We start from the raw sequence: 19,581 nt of genomic DNA, 5'->3' as shown, positions 1-19,581 counted from the left end.
GTGGGTATTGAGGAGGGCACGTTCTGCATGGAGCACTGGGTGTTATGCACAAACAATGAATCATGGAACACTTCATCTAGAACTAATGATGTAATGTATGGGGATTAACATAAGAATAAAAAAAAATAAAAATAAAAATAAAAAATTTAAAAAGAGTCCCCATGGCATCCGTTTTGTGTTAATCATATATTTGCCAGCAGTCTGGAAGGAACCAAATTATTAAAACTGTTTATCTCTGATGAATGAATGGTATGAAGGACTTTCACTTTATACTTATTAGCCTTCTGAATTGTCTTATATTTGTAATGAACATATATAATTGATCGGGGTACTTCCCATTATAAAAACTGAAATTCTTAGTTGGTTTATAGGCCATCTGCAGTCAGGAGTTCGAAAGCCTCTATGTAAATCCTAAAGACTTCAAACATAAGTCCTTTTATCAGTTATCAATGTATTGCCTCTTGGCTCTGACACACACTTCAATATAGGCTCTATGATAAATAACAGAATTCCTTTAAGCATTTCTCCTTCAAAGTGGGCACCAAGTTAAGCCTTCTCAGTAAAGTGTGCTGGAAGAAAAAGCTTCCTGCAGTTTCTGGGGTGGTACAAGCGTTGGGAGTCTGGTCCTGAGAACATCCAGTGGGGTCTGCTCCAGCCACAGGCTCAAACCCAATTCCTCTGTGACCTTACAGCTTTTGTTTGGCAATAACCTTCCTGCAGCCCTCTTAACCCAGAAACCAGAGTCTTGTGAGGCCAGCAGGCAGCCACCTGCCCATACTTCTTTGGCAAGCCCTTCAATAGCAGGCAGTTACCTGTGGCCAGCAGGGTCACACACACTGAGCAGTCATTCCCTCACCAAGCCTTCCCCTCCTCCCCCAACCCCACCATTCTCCCCTTGGCATTCCGAGAGCCTTCTACTCCAGCTGGCTCCTAGACTACTAAGGCATCCCCATGCCACTGGTTGGTGATTGCTCCCCTCTGCCCCCTTCTCTACCTTGCTTAAGGGAAGTTGAATGTCAAGAATTAGCTCTGATAAAAGTGTAACCAAAAGATACATCTAGGGCTGAGGACAAGTACTCAAGGATAAATTTGAAAGGAGTTTGCACCTGGTTGGAGAAGGCATGAGTTGCCTACCCGACCCCAGAGAAGTTCACTGGTTTACCCAGTCTAGAGGTGATCTGAAGTTGCTGGGCAAACAACAGAGACGGGGGTAGAGGAGAGCCAGCAGTCTCTGCCATTATGTACTTTCTTTATGCTTCTTTATGCTTCAGACTTTCTCATAAGTAGGAATTTTTTTAACAAACAAAAATAGATTGTATTTTTTACATTCATGTGATTTCATAGTAGAGACTATAAAAAGGGATATGGTTTCAGAGGAATAAGGTTCTAATGCTTAGAAACAGATTCTGACCTATAAACTCCAAAGATCTGGTTGAGGAAGAAATAAGAGTGCACTCAAAGAACCCCAAACCCAATGAAATCAGGATGTTAAAGGGCACAGAACAAAGAAAGTATAAAAGAGGACCACAGATGTGAAAGGGGAGATCAAGAAGTAGGCAGCACATAATACACTGAGGTTTAACCACAAAAGGGTTTTTTTTTTTTAATTGGGGGAGGAGGTATTTTTAATGCTCAGTGTTAAGAGCTGGAAGAAAAAAGAAAGAGATAATCCCATCGCTTGGGATGATATGATATGTGGTAAGGGACTATATAAGTGAAAGAAACAAATACCCAATGTCTATTTTGATTGTGTTTTCTCTTTTCTCTATCAAAGAAAATGATCCTCAGGCTGTAAAGAATAAGGGAAACAGCAGGGAAAGGGAATTAAAGCCAAAATAGGTGCAGTGCTAGAAAGCACCAATTTTCCTTAAACGGGTTAAAAATCTTCAGACCCAGATGAGTTATATCCCAACATACTGAAAGTGCTGTAGATTATGACCCCAAAGCCTTTATTATGGATCTTTGAGAAAATATGTTGGAGGAGATGACTTAAGACTAAATATGAATACTTGCTGTCTTGAGTTTCATAAAAACGAAAAATATGTATTCCAGACACTATACTCTGTGAACTTGATGCCTATTCCCAGGATGATTTGTGGCCATGAAGAAAGGTGATTATTTAGGGACCTTTAGTGGTTTACCAAACCCATTTCATGCCACATGGACCTCATTTCATGTTGTTGGAAGAATTAATTGATCATTAGAATAGAATTATAGCACAAGCACTATAATTTGATTCCAACAAAGCAGCTGGCCTGGTATTAGTCATGACTCATTCAGTTAGAAGTCAAGGCAGAAAGGCTGTTTATTAGCTCGTTTAATGGGAAGGACGCTGAAGTGGCTCTCAGAATCAAAAGATGAGCTGCAGAACCCGGGATCTCAAGGGACCAGAAGCAGAACCCACTTCCCCAGGCCTTCTTTCTCCCCAGTTCTCAGACTGCTTCTCAGTGCTTGGCTTCATCCAGAGATGACTTCACTTCCTGCTGTGGGGAGGATGGCCGTTGGCAGCCCCATATTCATATTTTCCAGGCTTGGCAACCCCAGTGGAAAGAGAAAACTCCCTTTTCTCATAGCAATCACACAGAGCAACTTGTACCTTTATTTTTTATGTTTCTGTACTGCCTTTTTTACACTTACAGTTGACCCTTGAACAGCACAGGTTTGAACTGCGTGGGTCTACTTACACACATTTTTTTTTACAGTACTGTAAATGCATTTTCTCTTCTGGTATTCTTAATAACATTTTCTTTTCTCTAGCTTATTTTATTGTAAGAATATGGTGTATAGTATATAATACATACAACGTACAAAATAAGTGTTAATTGACTGTTAATGTTATCAGTAAGGTGTCCGGTCAATACTAGGCTATTAGTAGTTATATTTTGGGGGAGTCAAAAATTATATGCAGGTTTTTGACAGCACGGGTATTAGCGTCCCAGAGCTCCATGTTATTCAAAGGTCAACTGTATTACTTTCTAATAACAAATTTTTTAAATAAAAAAATTCTTAAAAAATCAAATTTATCAACACTAATATAAAGAGCTGCATGGACAGACTATGGTTCACTTAACTTTTCCCCTACTTTTGTATATTTAGTTTTCAGATCCTACTATTATAAATAAAGCTGCAGTTAACATTTTGTATGTAAATCTTGGTCCATGCTGCCGATTATTATGTTAGGGTAGAGTCCTAGAAGTGGAATTCCTGAGCCAATTGTTTTAAATATTTTCCAGGTCTCTTGATACTTGTTGCTATATTGCTTTTAAGAAATGGGCCTAGGGGTGCCTGGGTGGCTCAGTTGTTAATCGTCTGCCTTCGGCTCAGGTCATGACCCCGGGGTCCTGGGATGGAGCCCCGCATCGGGCTGCCTGCTTCTCCCTTTCCCACTCTCCCTGCTTGTGTTCCCTCTCTCGCTGTCTCTCTCTCTGTCAAATAAATAAAATCTTTAAAAAAAAAAAAAAAGAAATGGGCCTATACCTCAATATCACATTGTTATTATTAAAAAACAAAAACTAGGCAAAAAAAACCCCACTCTAGCATTCCCATTATTATTTTAATTTGCATTTGTCTGATTACTACTTTCCTGTGTTAAAAGGATAACTTATTTTTTAAAAAGATTTATTTATTAATTTATTTATTTGAGAGAGAGAGAGAAAGAGCATGGCGGGGGGGAGGAGGGCGCAGGGAGCATGGAGCCTGATGTGGGGCTCAATGCCAGGACCCTGAGATCATGACTGGAGCTGAAATCAAGAGTCGGATGCTCAACAGACTGAGCTCCCCAGGTGCCCCTAAAGGGATAATTTCAATATAAAGTGCTAAGATAGCAATATACAATGGGAGCTGATTGCGGGGGGGCACCTTGCCATTAGAGGTGAGAAGCTGGGCTGGGTTGGAATGTAATAATGTTATTACTCATCTTACTTAGAATGGGGTGGGCCCTCTGTGTGGGAGACCCTGTATCTGTGGTATTAGACTCAGGGCTGTGTACCATACCTTACATGGAAAAACTGAGAAATTGAAGTATATTCAGGGGAGGCTGATAAAGAGAGAAAGTCTGAAAACCACATCACAAAATTATGGCATCTCTTCCCAGCTCACTTCCTGTGCCCACATACCCTCTCTCCCAACCCTCCATCCTGATCTGAGGGGGGTATCTGTCTCACATGCCCCCCCCCAACATTCTTTTTGTCAATGTCCATTCTAGGAAACCATCGGTAAAATTTTCCCTCTGACCTGAAGCCTCTATACCAGGCAGAATTCTTGGTTGCAAACAACTGAAACCATCTCTGGCTAACTTAAACAGGAAATCAAATTTACTGGACGGAGAGGAAGGAGGAAGGTTGGGCAGGGCTTGGAGGAGAGGAAGCACAGCCAGGTCACACTGATCTAATTCTCCAAAATTCCAAGAATCAGCTGGCTAGAATTTCACCATCGATGCCACCCACTACCTCTGTACCATCTGCTGCTGCCTCCATGAATAACCTCTGCCCCTGCATCTTTGGGTCACTCCTTCAAGAGGCAATGAATGTTTGAGGTGGGAGCAGTCCACTGACTGAGCTGAGGTCATGTGCCTGAGTCCTGGTTACCATGTTAACAGGGAAATAAAGTCTGTCCCTGTAGGACTCCATCAAAGGAGGTAGGACCCTGCTTAACCCAAACCCAGTCAAAAAGAAAATCTCTCAAATAGGAGAGGTGTCTGTTTAAATTCAGAGTAGTTAAAAAACGGCAAATGGCAACTATGACCCCCCCAACTTCCATGTGACTAATGGGTTTTTTTCTTTTGACAGAAATCAATGAGATTAGCTATTGTATTTAAGTAAGGTCACATTTACAACATTCCTGAAAGAAATCCCTGTCCAAGTTGATGTTTACTTTCTATACTTGTTACCAAAGAACAGAAAGGGACCCACCTATAACCTCATTCAAATGAAGTAATGGAATTACGCTTAGCTCTTACCTCAGCCCTCTTTTCTGTCACACCTGAGGCAAAAACACTTGATCCTCTGTAAGCAGTCTGGGGCTATGGGAAAGAACCTCAGTTTCCTCTGCTCCTTTTTTCCTAAATCAAGTAATTCCTATCTACAATAGCTAAAACTAAAAGGAAAGAAATACCTGCCAAAGACCAATTCCACACCAACCCATAAGTTTCCTAAGGCTGCTGTAACAAATTACTACAAATTAAGCGACTTTAAAAATAAAAAAGAAAGAAAGAAAACCCAGGAATTTATTCTCAGGAGGCCAGAAGTCTGAAATCAAGGTGTCAGCAGGGTTGGTTCCTTCCAGAGACTCTGAGGGAATCTGTTCTGTATCTCTCTCCTAGCTTCTGGAGGTTGCCAGCAATCCTTGGCATTCATTGGCTTAGAGATGCATCATTCCAATTTCCGCCTCCATCTTCACATTCCCTTCTTCTCTGTATCTCTTTATGTGTCAAACACCCCTCTCCTTTCTCTTATATGGACACTAGTCATTGTGTTTAGGGTCTACCATAAATCCAGGATGATCTCATTTCAAAGTCTTTAATTACACCTGCAAAGACCCTGTTTCCAAATAAGGTCACATTTACAGGTGTCAGAGTTTAGGACTTGGACATATCCCGTCAGGATACACAATTCAACCCACCATATCAACCAAAGGCTGAAGCCAGTGTGGTTATTCTTAGTATCGTTGGAGAGAGAATAAAGGAACAAAGAAAACCCTTTGGCTGTCTCTGTCCCTTGGTGTTCTAAAATTTCTTTGTCTTTACTTATTTTAAAAGAACTAAAATGACTGCTATAACTTCTGTGGAGGTCAATCTGGTAATATCTAACAATCACAAATGCATATGCCTTTTGGGTAGAAGTTCTTTTTATAATTTTTTTGAAGTATAACATGCATAAAGAAAAGTGCACATATCATAAGGGTAGACTATGCTAACCTAAATATTGTTCTTTCCTTTTCCACTTATATTAGGTAAACAATCACTTTAAAGCCTTTTTTTTCCTACTGTAAACATGACACATATTTAATGCAAAAAAAATCAGAAAAATTGAGACAAGTACAAAGAAATGACACAACAACCATAGTATTACCATTAACCATCAACGTTTTGTTATAGTCTAGTCTGGGTTTTTTCCAATATGAGTATACACATGTATTTTTTTTAAAACAAAGATGGAATGGTATGATACTTATTTTTTTGTAGTTTCTTAAGTTATGATGGATTGGGCCCAATTTTTTATATAATTAAATTAACACAGTTACATCATAATTTTTAATGACTGTATAGCATCCTTCTTTTAAGATTTTATTTTTTTAAGTCATCTCTACACCCAATGTGGGGCTCGAACTGAGATCAAGAGTTGCATGCTCCATCGCCTGAGCCAGCCAGATGCCCCTGTATAGTATCCTTCTTAAGTGAAGCCCCACTGAGGAACATTCAAGTTGTTTTCAGTTTTTTGATATTACAAATACCACTGCGGTAATACAATACTGCATACATGTTTGAAAACCTTTTAAAAGGCCAAATTTGAAGTACAGACACATATGATAACTTGTGTATCTTAAATGTGTATCGAAAAGAATTCCTGACATTCCCTCCAAACTTGCTATGGCCATAACCTTCTCCATCCCAGTTAAATGCAGCGTCCCTTTCCATTAGCTCAAGCAAAAAAAAAACAAAAAGTAAAATAAAATAGAGTCATCCTTGATGCTCTCTTTCTTTCATACCTAATCCAAATAATCAGCAAATTCACTTGGCTCTTTCTTCCAGATACATCCAGAATTCAACCATTTATTTCCTCCAGTGCTCGAACACTGGCCCATGTCACCATCATCTATTGCCTGAACAACAGCAGTGGCCTCCTAACTAGGGTTGCCAAATTTAGCAAATAAAAATACAAAGACACCCAGTTGAAATTGAAGTTAAGATAAACAAGATTATTTTTTAGTATATATAAACCCAAATACTGCATTCTCCATGAAGCGGCCAGAGGGATTCTTTGAAGAAGTCACCCAGAAAGAGTCACTCGTCTATTCAAAACCCTGTGCTGTCTTTTCACCTCAGTTGTAATAAAAAGTAGTCAGAATGGCTGAAATTAACAAGTCAGGAAACAACATGTTGAGGAGAAAGGGGAAGAATCCTACACTGTTGGCAGGAACGCAAGCTGGTGCAGCCCCTCTGGAAAACAGTGTGGTGGTTCCTCAAAAAGTTAAAAATAGAGCTACCCTACAACCCAGCAATTGCACTCCTAGGTATTTAACCAAAGGATACAAACATAGTGATTCGAAGGGGCACCTGCACCCCAATGTTTATAGCAGCAATGTCCACAATAGCCAAATATGGAAAGAGCCGAGATGTCCATATATATATAAAATGAATAATGAATATTATTCAAGCCATCGAAAAGAATGAAATCTGGGGCGCCTGGGTGGCTCAGTTGGTTAAGCATCTGCCTTCGGCTCAGGTCATGATCCCAGGGTCCTGGGATCGAGCTCCGCATCCATCTCCCTGCTCAGCAGGGAGCCTGCTTCTCCCTTGAGCTCTGCCTCTCCCCAACTTGTGCTCTCTCTGTCTCTCTCTAATGAATAAATAAAATCTTAAAAAAAAAAGAGGGCGCCTGGGTGGCTCAGTTGGTTAAGCGACTGCCTTCGGCTCAGGTCATGATCCTGGAGTCCCGGGATCGAGTCCCGCATCGGGCTCCCTGCTCGGCAGGGAGTCTGCTTCTCCCTCTGACCCTCCTCCCTCTCATGCTCTCTGTATCTCATTCTCTCTGTCTCAAATAAATAAATAAATAAATAATCTTTAAAAAAAAAAAAGAAAACAAAATCTTAAAAAAAAAGAAAGAAAAGAATGAAATCTTAACCATTTGTAACGGTCTGGATGGAAATAGGGGGATTATGCTAAGCTAAATAAGTAAATCAGAGAAAGACAATTATCATATGATCTCACTCATAAGTGGAATTTAAGAAACAAAACAGAGGATCATAGGGGAAGGGAGAGAAAAATAAGAGGAAATCAGAGAGGGAGACAAAACATCAGAGACTCTTAACTCTAGGAAACAAACAGGGTTGCTGGAAGGAAGGTGGGTAGGGGGATGGGGTAACTGGGTGATGGGCATTAAGGAGGGCACTTGGTAATGAGCACCGAGTGTGATATGCAACTAATGAATCAGTAAACTCTACCTCTGAAACTAATAATACACTATATGTTAATTAATTGAATTTAAATTTTTTTAAAAAGCAGAAAACCTTAAAGCTGAGGCCCACAGCCCTGCAGGATCTACTCCTAGAAGCTCTTTCCTTGTTGGTCTCATTAGCCTCCCTGTCCTCCCCTTCCCTCTGCTTGCTTCTTTCTTATCCCAAATATACCTAACATCTTTAGGTCTTTGCTTACATTTATCTGAGAGACCTTCCCTAATCATCCTGTTTAAAATTGCAGGCTTCCCTCTCCCCTTCCCTACTTTATATTTCTCTTCAACACTTACGATAATAAACATTTCTTTCATTTATTGTCTTTTTCCTTCCACCAGAATTTAAGTTCCATAAGGGCACTTTGTTCTTATTCACTGCTGTATCCCCAGTGTTGAGAATACTGCCTGGCACATAATAGATGCTCAATAAATATTTAATAAATGTCGAATTAAGGAAATGTAGTTATCCAAATCAATAAAGCTTATTTCAGTTTCACTAGAACTCCTCTCACATTCTGATCATTCAGCATGTTATCTATTTCAAAGTAGTCAAGTAACTGCTGTATCTTAGAGAAGCCATTTCCTGTAATTCTTTAATAGTAGCAAACACTTATTGAGCTCTTACTATGTGCAGACACGGTTCTAAGGTATAATATCTTGGAGCCGTAGGTATTCGGATTATTATTATTATTACAGTTAATTTACAGATGAGGAAATTAAGACCGGGTAAGGTGAGTAATTTGCTCAGGATCGTATACACGGATACGGCAGCGATGGGTACAGAACCCTTAACTATAGTACTCTGCAGGGTCACTTTTAGGTCCCTTTCTGTTTTCTTTTGATAGGTAAATTGTTTTGGTTAAGCTATCCGTGAAAAGCTCTTAAGGATCAAAGTCAAAACCTGCCTAAAGCCAAGTGCTTTATCCCGCTCCAGTCAAGGACTCAGCATTTTGCATTTGAATCCTGCGTGGCGGGAAGCTGAAGGCAGGTGACGGGCGGGGCTGGGAGGAGGCGCCAGGCCCCCGCCAGCCAATCAGAGCAGGCAGGAGCCTCCCTGCCCCCCCCCCCCAGCCCCGACAGCCACGCGCCAAAATTCCAAACGGGACCTCTTCTCGCTACCCATCGTCTCCCTCCGCCGAGATCAGCGAGCCGGAACTATATAAGAAAAAGAAGTCAGCGTTCTCCCGCCACTGTCCGCTCAGGTCCTGGTCACTGTCGATGCAGGTCCACGTCAACTTCAACCCGAAGTCCTTCGCCCGGCAGAAGGGCGAAAAGTTTCGAGCCGGCCGTTGTAGGGACGCGGCGTGGGCGGGACAGGCGGCGGAGGGATTCCGGGTGCGCGCGCTGCGGCCGCTGGCGCGGCGCTAGTGGCGCCAGAATTCGGAGCGCGGAAGAGCCTGAGCGGCTGTCGGTCGTACTCGAGCCCGTCTCCCGCCGCGGACGCCGGGCGAGGAGACAGGGAAGATGGTGGTCCTCCGCAGCAGCCTGGAGCTACATAGCCACTCCGCCTCCTCGGCCACGGACCCTCTGGACCTGTCCAACGAGTTCCTCAGCCTGGAGCAGATCGGCCGGAGGCGGCTCCGCTCGGCCCGTGTCGCTGAGCAGTCCGCCGTCACCGTAGCCGCCGCGGGCGTGAGTACCGGCCTGGGGCGGGCCCCTCGGGCCGGGCCTGCGGAACTGCCCGCGGCGTGTTGGCCGGGTGGGGCCTGAGGGTGGGCGGTGCGGTCCGGGTGACAGTTGGTGGGGGGAGGTTGGGAGGAGTGTTGTCGAGGACAAGTAAGGTGGAAGGTTTCCTAAGATCGGAGCCCAAAGAGGTGTGGGTGGGGGCAAGAGATCAGGTAGTCTGGAAGAGGGCTAGGCAGTTCGTTACTACCTCATTTCACGCAAGAGCAAACCGAAGCCCTCTGGAATCTTGGTTTGTTGGGCTGCCCCACCCCCATCTCACACACCTCCCTATCTCCCAGGCTCCTGCCCTAGGTTCGCATCTATCGAGAGCAGCCCACGTTTACTGACTCCCTACTGGATGCAAGATAGATGTTTTAGGAGCCACGGGAATAGAAAGATTGTAATTCAGGTTCCCTGACCTTCATTTGCGATCCAGAGAGGTTCGGTAATAAGAGCGCCGTGAATAATACCAGGTTGCATAATGTGGAGAGATGGAGACCAACATTTCACGTACACCTTCTTCACTTAAGCCTCGTTAATAGCTCCATGAGAATGGATAGTTATGATATCTATGTTACAGACCAAAAAACGGACTCAAAGTAGCCAGTGAGGGCTAGATCTAAAATTGGAACTTGGATCCTCTGCCTCCAAAACCTTTCCCTTTCTCTTATATCATGCTTTAATTATAAACAATGTCTATAGGGGAAGTTTCCAAGGGGGTGGAGCAGTAAAGTCTTGAAAGAATTGCTTCTCTTTCTAGGTCTGAAGTACAGATTGGATTTTTTGATTGTATAGTTAAGGCCGGGAGGTTGGCGGGCGGGGCGGGGGGAGTCCCTCCACCTCCCTCCCTACCGCAGCTGCTGAAAGAGGCACAGGTGGAGGAGACAGCGTTAACAAAAGGCTGGAGAAGTTGAATCAACACTAGAAAAGTTAAGGCAGCAGGAAGTAGTCTAGTTCTCTTTGAGGAGGGTAGGCATGGGGCTGAGAAAAATAGGACCGGAGAGAGGGTTAGGAAGTGGGAAGTCAGAATGAGAGGCCAAGGGGGAAAGAGTGACAAAACAGTTCAGGGAGTGATCACTATATGAAATTAGTTGTATGTATCTTTTGTAGGCACCCTGTACTAGTTGCTCTTCTACTGAAGGGAGTGAAAAAGTCTGTTTGATCTCTGCAATTGTGATTCTGAATTGAAAAAATAATAATTTCCTGACTTTCAGGATCACATGTTGAGATTGAGATCTGAGGAGGCCAGACACTTCTGCACTGAACTCAGGTCCCTTGACTTACTAACAACCTATGTTCAGAAAATCTAATTATGTCAATAAATAGTTATTGAATATTTATTACCTTCTGGACAGTGCTAGATCCTATGACTATAATGATGTATTGAGCACTGATTAAGTAACATAGGCGCTTAAAACAACTCTTAGTTTTGAATCTCAGCTTACCAATAATCTACAGTTGTTAAAAGAGGTGATACCACATGTGTAGTGAGGATTAAATGTGATCATGCATGTAAGGAGATGACCTGAACACTTGGCATATAGTTAGGACTCAGTCATTGTCAGCAGTTAAGACCACAGTCAATTTTAATGCCCAGTCGCATCTTTCCATTTCTTCAGGCCAAAAACCTGAGAGTCGTCCTGACTCCTCTCTCATTTCGTATTAGCAAATTCTGTTGGCTCTACCTTTTTTTTTTTTTTAAGATTTATTTATTTATTTATTTATTTGACAGAGAGAGAGAGCGCGCACAAGTAGGCAGAGCAGCAGGCAGAGGGAGAAGCAGGCTCTCCACTGAGCAGGGAGCCTGACACGGGGCTCGATCCCAGGACCCTGGGATCATGACCTGAGCGGAAGGCAGCCGCCTAACCAACTGAGCCATCCAGGCGCCCCTGTTGGCTCTACTTTCAAAGTATATTTGGAATCTGACCACTTTTCAGATCCTCCATTGTTGCCATGCTGGTCTAAGCCATAATCTCTTCCCTAGGTTGTTAAAACGGATTCTTGACTGCCCTCCTGGTTTTCCACCCTTCTATATAATGATCCCCTTCCACAACCGTCAGTTTTCAGTATAGCTTACAGAGATCTTTATAAAAGTCAGGAACAGTTGATCACTCCTCTGCTCAAAAATCTCTGAGTAAAAGTTGAAAAGTTTGGGAGTAGCCCTACGCCCCTTTCTCTTTATGATGACATCCTCTTCCATTTTCCCTTTTGCAAAACCTAGTCTATTCCAGCTGTATTGGTCTAGCTGCTGCTTGAATACCAGGGCCTTTGTACTTGTTCTCCCCTCTGTTGGGAATACTCTTCCCCTGAATATCTGCATGATTCATTCCTATTTACCTTTTACATTTTAAATTTTTTTAAAAGATTTTATTTATTTGACTGAGAGAGGGAACACAAACAGGGGGAGTGGGAGAGGGAGAAGCAGGCTCTCCGACGAGCAGGGAGCCCGATGTGGGGCTCGATCCAAGGACCCTGGGACCATGACCTGAGCCGAAGGCAGACGCTTAATGACTGAGCCACCCAGGCGCCCCTACATTTTTAATTTTTATAAAATCTCAGAACTCATAGTATGTAACATTTTCCAAGAATTTCATAATTATTAATCCTCCTTATGAGGTAGATATGATCATCTTTGTTTTGCAGGTGAGGGAACTGAGACATGGAGACCTAAATAACGTGCTCAAATTTACCTTTATAATAAGTGATAGAGCTCCAGGTTCTACCTAGGAGAACCTAGGAATCTGTCTCTTTCAAGTCTGCTAAAACTTCACCTTTTCAGTGATGCTTACCCTAACCACCTTATTTAAAATTACAGATCACTCTCATTGACATGCCTCTTACTCTGCTTTGTGCTTCCTTATTACTTATCACCTTCTTACATGTTCTATTAAATTCCTACTTTTTAAATATTTTCTCTCTCCCTAACTCAGAATGTAACTCTCTATTCTGGATTTTGACCTTTTGTTCGGTATTGTATTTCTAGGACCTTTAATAGGTGCATAATAAATATTCGTTGTTAACTATCCTTGCGCTAAAGGGACTTAGTCTAGCAGAGAACTAACATATCAAAATACTGAGACTAGTTGCCATTCTTGCCATATCAGGGGTATGTGGTGGCTGAGCCGTTAGCACTAAGATGGATTTTGTAGGGTGAAAGGGATTTTTTTTTTTCCCCAGGCTAGGATTTCCAGTAGGGATTATAACTTTTTGAGACATAGTACTTCTGTCTTCTATAAATTCTCCATAGACCAAATTATAATCAAAGGGTTACTTAGCATTGGATTGGATCAAAAGAAACGGATAGCCCTGAGGGGTAATGTATTCATGCTGTCAAAGCCCACCAATACCAAAAATGAAACATACCTTTGTGATTGGAATATTTTCTAATTTGGGGACTTACATTCAATACATTTGATTTAATTACAGCTTGCTTTTTACATCAGTCATGCACTTCAGAAACTTAACTCCTGATCACCCTGATTGTATTTAGGTATTCTTATCTCCTCAGCTATATATTTATTGACAGATAATTTTTTAGGGTAAGTTACTTTTAAAGATGGTTAAATTTATTCATATTAATTTGTTAACTTGGATTTTTCTTTATCTCATCTGGGAAGCTGACCCTATATTCAATTTCTGAAGGTACTTATAGTCACCTATTTATTAACCTCTTTCTACCTTTACATTTTGAATATGTTCTCAATCAGCTGGGCTTAAGGATTTACTTGTTTTTGTTTTTTGGTTTTTCCTCCTAACTTGTATGGGTTCCTGAAGTTTTGTTTTAAATTTGTTTTTTGTTTGTTTCTTAAACTTTTATTTTCATCCTAATTGGATCACAAGATCTAGCATTTGCATCCATTCAGATGCCTCTTCTGTGGTTCTTTTTCTTCGAGAGTCAGACTAGCCATTGCCTATTTCTGTGCTGTTCTTTGATTCATTAAATTTAGGGTTGTTCTCATGCTAATAGTACGGAATAGTGTCTCATGGATAGTAGTGGGATGATGAGTGTACATTACTTTTACGTTGTGTTTACATACATTTTTACTTTTCTATATGTTAGGTAAAATAAAATATGCTGTGGTATGTAGAAGGTACTTTTTTAAGTTGTCTATTTTAAAAGTTTGAAAAGTACTGTAAATGACACTGAAATGTACAACATATGGGAGATTCTTTAAAACTTGGTGTGTAACACAACACAGAAAAATGAAAAGTGTCCAACTTCGTAAATTATCACAAAGCATAAATGGGGATATTTTGACATATTGCTGTGACTGTTGCATCCGAAGTTGAGTGACATGGCTGCTCTGAATTCAAGTGTGTACTTGTTTTTATGTAATAATAAGTAGTCCATTTTTGTCAGTTTGTGTTAAAAGACCGGCCGTTGATTTTATGCTTAGAAGTTGCAACTTTTAGAACAGGGATCTGACGAAATAGTGTTTAAGATGGATTATAGTCAACAAATGTAGAGCTTGGAAGACCAGTTAAAAGATTATAATATTGATAGCTACCAATTACATAGCACTTGCTGTGTACCAGGCATGGTACCTAATGTACACATAACACATTTGCCTTATTAAGTAACTATTTTTTTTTTTTTTAAGATTTTATTTATTTATTTGACAGAGAGAGAGAATTAGCGAGAGCAGGAACACAAGCAGGGGAGTGGGAGAGGGAGAAGCAGACTCCCCGCTGAGCAGGGAGCCCGATGTGGGGCTCAATCCCTGGAACCTGGGATCATGACCTGAGCTGAAGGCAGATTCTTAATGACTGAGCCACCCAGGCGCCCCTTAAGTAACTATTATTATTATCCTCACTGCAGATATGGAAGTCAAGGCACAGAGACCTTATGTAACTTGGACAGGATTGTACAGCTCTAAGTGACATGCCAAGAATCAATCCAAGGCAGTCTCGTTAAGAGTTTGGGGTCTTAATTGGTACACTATTATCTCAATAGACCAAAGTAGAGAAAACTAGAGGCTAACTTAAGGTGATTCTAGAAGGAACAGAGAAAAAAATGCCAAATAATATTGCAAGGGGTCTGAGAGTTGTTTAGATACGAGAGAGGGAAGGCAGTGTTGTTTCCAGCTAAAGAGGTGAGCAGTAGACCATTAGGAATATGCCAGAGTTTGGTGAGAGGTTAGGACTATATATCTTTGGGAGTCACCTATATAAAAGTGGTAGGTGAATTCTTGAAGGTGAATAGAAAACATAACAGAACACAAATATATTTAAGAAGATCAGAGGTAGGGGTGCCTGGGTGGCTCAGGCGTTAAGCGTCTGCCTTTGGCTCAGGTCATGATCCCTGGGTCCTGGGATCAAGCCCTGCATCAGTCTCCCTGCTCCAAGGGAAGACTGCTTCTCCCTCTCCCACTCCCCCTGCTTGTGTTCCCTCTCTCGCTGTGTCTCTCTCTGTCAAATAAATAAAATCTTTAAACAAAAAGAAAAAAAAAGATCTGATGTAATGGCTATATTTTAAGGATGAATTATGTTTTTTAAAAAGTATCATGTGAGTATTTGAAAGGAAAATGCGTATCTCACATCACTATGCCCAGTATGCTTGCATCAACACTGAGCTGTGTGCAAGCCTTAGTAAGTATGACATGGTGGTTTTCTCCTTTTTATACAAAACTCTACCATGTTATCACATGAGTTAAATAAGTTTTGGGGAGTTGTTTTGAAACACTACTTCCAAATAAAATGCCCAAACCAAAAAAAAAAAAGTATCAAAGTATCATGTGAACCAAAGGATCAAAGCATTTAAAGAAGGGAGTAATCAGCTGCATAGCAATCAATGAGGTAGAGCAGAGGCCACTGGATTTCACTTTTGGGAGATAGTTTTGGGGCTATTGTAAGAGCTGTAGAGGTACAAATCAAATTGCTGAAGCTTGTGGAATAGATCCATGGTGAAGACTTGACCTCACCTATGTTTAAAGATGAAGCTAAGGAGAGATATCACAGCTTATACTGGGTTAGAATATTCTGATCAAGTTTTCAAGGAACCCTATGTCTGGATGCATATTTAACTGTGATTTAAAATATCCTGTTTAGGGGCGCCTGGGTGGCTCAGTCGGCTAAGCGGCTGCCTTCGGCTCAGGTCATGATCCCAGAATCCTGGGATCGAGCCCCGCATCGGGCTCCCCGCTCAGCGGGAAGCCTGCTTCTCCCTCTCCCTCTGCCTGCCACTCTGCCTACTTGTGCTGTCTATCTCTCTGTCAAATAAATAAATAAAATCTTTAAAAAAAAAAAAAAATCCTGTTTACACCTCATATGTTGGATTGATACTTGAATTGATTCAACCAGCTGACCCACATACATATTTTTTTTAATGAATTTAAAGCTTCGATAAGCTTGGTGTTTTGTTTTTTGTTTTTTTTTAAAGATTTTTTTATTTATTTGAGAGAGAATGAGAGAGAGCAAGCACATGAGAGGGGGGAGGGTCAGAGGGAGAAGCTGACTCCCTGCCAAGCAGGGAGCCTGATGCGGGACTCGATCCAGGGGCTCCAGGATCATGACCTGAGCCGAAGGCAGTTGCTTAACCAACTGAGCCTCCCAGGCGCCCAATAAGCTTGGTTTTTTGTGGGAAAACAATGTATTAGTATATTTCTATTATATAATTGTGTCTACTTTGGGGAAAAGCTTTTGTACTCTAGTTGCTTCTTGTCTACTAACTTACTGATTCTGAAAGATTATAAGAGACTTAAAAATCTAACAAAATATATTTTTTCCTCTTTTAAAACTCCACTTTTGAAGAACTGTCAGTGCTCTCAATATTTAAGTAGATTTTAGCAAAAGAATAAATGAGGACACTACATCTCCAGGTTTAGTTTTCAGATTAAGTATCTTTTTTGTTTTTTACTTCTTAGGAAAATTCTTTCTAGTAATGCACATTGAAAAAATGTAAAAAATAGAAAGTGAAAGTCCTCATTTCTGTCATCCAGTGTTACTGTTACCACTTGACATTTAACTTAACCTCTTGAGAATTATTTTGAAAAGCTATATTAAGGGGTGCCTGGGTGGCTCAGTCGGTTAAGCGACTGCCTTCGGCTCAGGTCATGGTCTCAGGGTCCTGGGATTAAGCCCCGCATCGGGCTCCCTGCTCAGCAGGAAGCCTGCTTCTCCCTTTCCCACTCCCCCTGCTTGTGTACTCTCTCTCAGTGTCTCTCTGTCAAATAAATAAATAAAATCTTTAAAAAAAAAAAAAAAGAAAAGCTATATTAAAATGTGACTTTGTTTTAATAACTGTGCTAGTTTCCTTACAAAATCAGATGTATACAGGATAATTCACCTAGAGGTATTATAACACAAAAAAATTACAGATAATTTAAATATACATTAAGCAATTTATTAAATTGATTCATGTAATAACGAATACTAGCCATTCATTTTATTTATTTATTTTTATTTTTTAATTTATTAAATTAATAAATTTAATTTATTCTTAAAGCCGAAGGCAGATGCTTAACGACTGAGCCATCCACGCGCCCCTCATTTTATTTTTTTTATTTATTTATTTTTTAAGATTTTATTTATTTATTTGAGAGAGAGAATGAGATAGAGAGAGTATGAGAGGGAAGAGGGCAGAGGGAGAAGCAGACCCCCTGCTGAGCAGGGAGCCCGATGTGGGACTCGATCCCGGGACTCCAGGATCATGACCTGAGCCGAAGGCAGTCGCTTAACCAACTGAGCCACCCAGGCGCCCCCTCATTTTATTTTTAAAAACAATTCATTTACTTATTTTGAGAGAGTGAGTGGGCAGGGGGAAGGGCAGAGGGAGAGAGAGAGAGAAAATCCCAAGCAGACTCCCTGCTGAGTGTAGAGCCCATGGGGGGTGGGGCTTGATCCCACAACCCTGAGATCATGACCTGAGCCTAAACCAAGAGTCAGCCACTTAACCAACTGAGCCACCCAGATACCCCTAGTCATTCATTTTAAAAGATTTTTAGAAGATTTGATGGCATGGGGAAATGTTTTGTATTACTAGAAAAAAGTTACAAAACATAAATAATATCCCAATTTAAAAGTCATGGGAATATGATTGCATAGGAAAAGAATAGTTTATGTACCAAAAGGTTAACAGTGGTTATCATGGGTAGCTGGAGTTAAGAGTGACATTTTCATCTTTGTGCATTTCTTCATTTTTCCAATTATAATGGGCATGTATTGCTTTTATTTTTATATTGCATTTATAAGAAATATTTTTGAAAGTTGTTGTTTTAAAACTTCCCATTGTGTACCTCTATATAGGTGATTCCCAACAAACCTGTTTTGTTTTGTTTTTTGTCCACACAGTTAAGGAAAGCTTTTCTTGATGCCTAGTACTAATTTAGAGAGTATGAACGAAGCCACTCACTATGCAAATCAAAGATTCACTCATACCACTTATATAATTAAATCTTCCAAGATTTTCCAGGGAATTTTTTTTCCCGGTAGTTAGCACCCCCCTTTTTTTCCCTTGTAGACAAACCTTTTTTATTATCCCCAGGAATATGGTGACATTTACTTTCTTTTTTTATTGTAATAATTAATTGTAGATAATATAAAATGTACCATTTTAACCATTTTTAAGTGTACAGTTCTATAGCATGAAGTACATTCATTTTGTTCTGCAACCATCATCACTGTCCATCTCCAGAATTTTTATGTTCCAAAACTGAAACTCTGTACCCATTAAATAATTCCCCATTTTTCCCTCCTCCTAGCACCTAACAACTACCTTTCTTTCTGTCTTTATGAATTTGACTACCCTTGACCCTCATATAAGAGGAAACATACAATATTTGTCCTTTTATAACTGGCTTAGTTCACTTAGCATAATGTCTTCAGTTTCATATTTGTTGTATTTGTGTGTTAAAATTTACTTCCTTTTTAAGGCTGGATAATACTCTACTGTAAGTACCACAGTTTTTTAATCCATTCATCTATCGATGAATATTGGGATTGCATCTGCCTTTGGCCATTGTAAATAATGCTGCTATGAATAGGAGTATACAAATGTCTGCTTTCATTTCTTTTGAGTATATACCCAAAAGTAGGATTGCTGGATCATACGGTAATTCTGTTTAATTTTTTGAGGAATTGCCATATCATTTTCCATAGTGGCTGTACCATTTTGCATTCCCACCAGCAATGTACAAGGGTTCCAGTTTCTCCACACCCTTGCCAACGCTTATTTTCTCTTTTTTATAATAGCCATCCTAACAGTGTGAAGTGACATTTCATTTGTGGGTTTGATTTTGTATTTCTCTATGACTAGTTATGTTGGGCATCTTTTCGTGTGTTTATTGGCCATTTGTATATATTATTTGAAGAAGTGTCTATTCAAGTCTTCTGCCCATTTTTTGTTGCTAAAATATAGGAGTTCTTTATATATTATGGATATCAATCCTTTGTCAAATATGATTTGTAAATATCTTCTATTCCATGGGTTTCCATTTCACTCTGTGAATAGTGTCCCTGGCACAAAAGTTTATAATTTTGATAAAGTCCAGCTTATCTATTTTTTCTTTCATTATCTGTGCTTTCAGTATCTAAGAAATCTTTGCCAAATCCAATGTAATGAAAGTTTTCCCCTATGTTTTCTTCTAAGAGTGTCTAAATTTTTAGCTCTGTATTCTCTGGTACATTTTTAAGGTTTTCCTTAAAACAATTTTGCTATCTAAGGTTTACCCCATCCCCATTGGTTTAAATAGTTAGAAAAGAGATCATTTCAGTCATCCTTTAGTGTTGACATTAAAAAATAAAACTATTG

At 40.4% G+C, this 19,581-nt stretch overlaps 1 protein-coding gene across 1 annotated transcript in view; it reads left to right on the top strand.

Annotated features, from left to right (window-relative positions):
* The first annotated feature begins 9,291 nt into the window (after nucleotides 1-9,291).
* The window catches only part of ATAD2 (ATPase family AAA domain containing 2), a 69,234-nt gene continuing 58,944 nt past the window's right edge, over nucleotides 9,292-19,581 (top strand). Inside the window, exon 1 of the mRNA XM_081817139.1 lies at nucleotides 9,292-9,800. Coding sequence (XP_081673265.1) covers nucleotides 9,633-9,800 — 168 coding nt within the window. The 5' untranslated portion in view covers nucleotides 9,292-9,632. The remainder of the gene's footprint in view (nucleotides 9,801-19,581) is intronic.

The sequence above is a fragment of the Leptonychotes weddellii genome, chromosome 4 (genome assembly GCF_054177405.1).
Source record: "Leptonychotes weddellii isolate Sample4059 chromosome 4, ASM5417740v2, whole genome shotgun sequence".
NCBI lineage: Eukaryota > Metazoa > Chordata > Mammalia > Carnivora > Phocidae > Leptonychotes > Leptonychotes weddellii.
The sequence above is the reverse complement of the archived record's forward strand: the minus strand, read 5'-3'. Positions and strand labels throughout refer to the sequence as shown.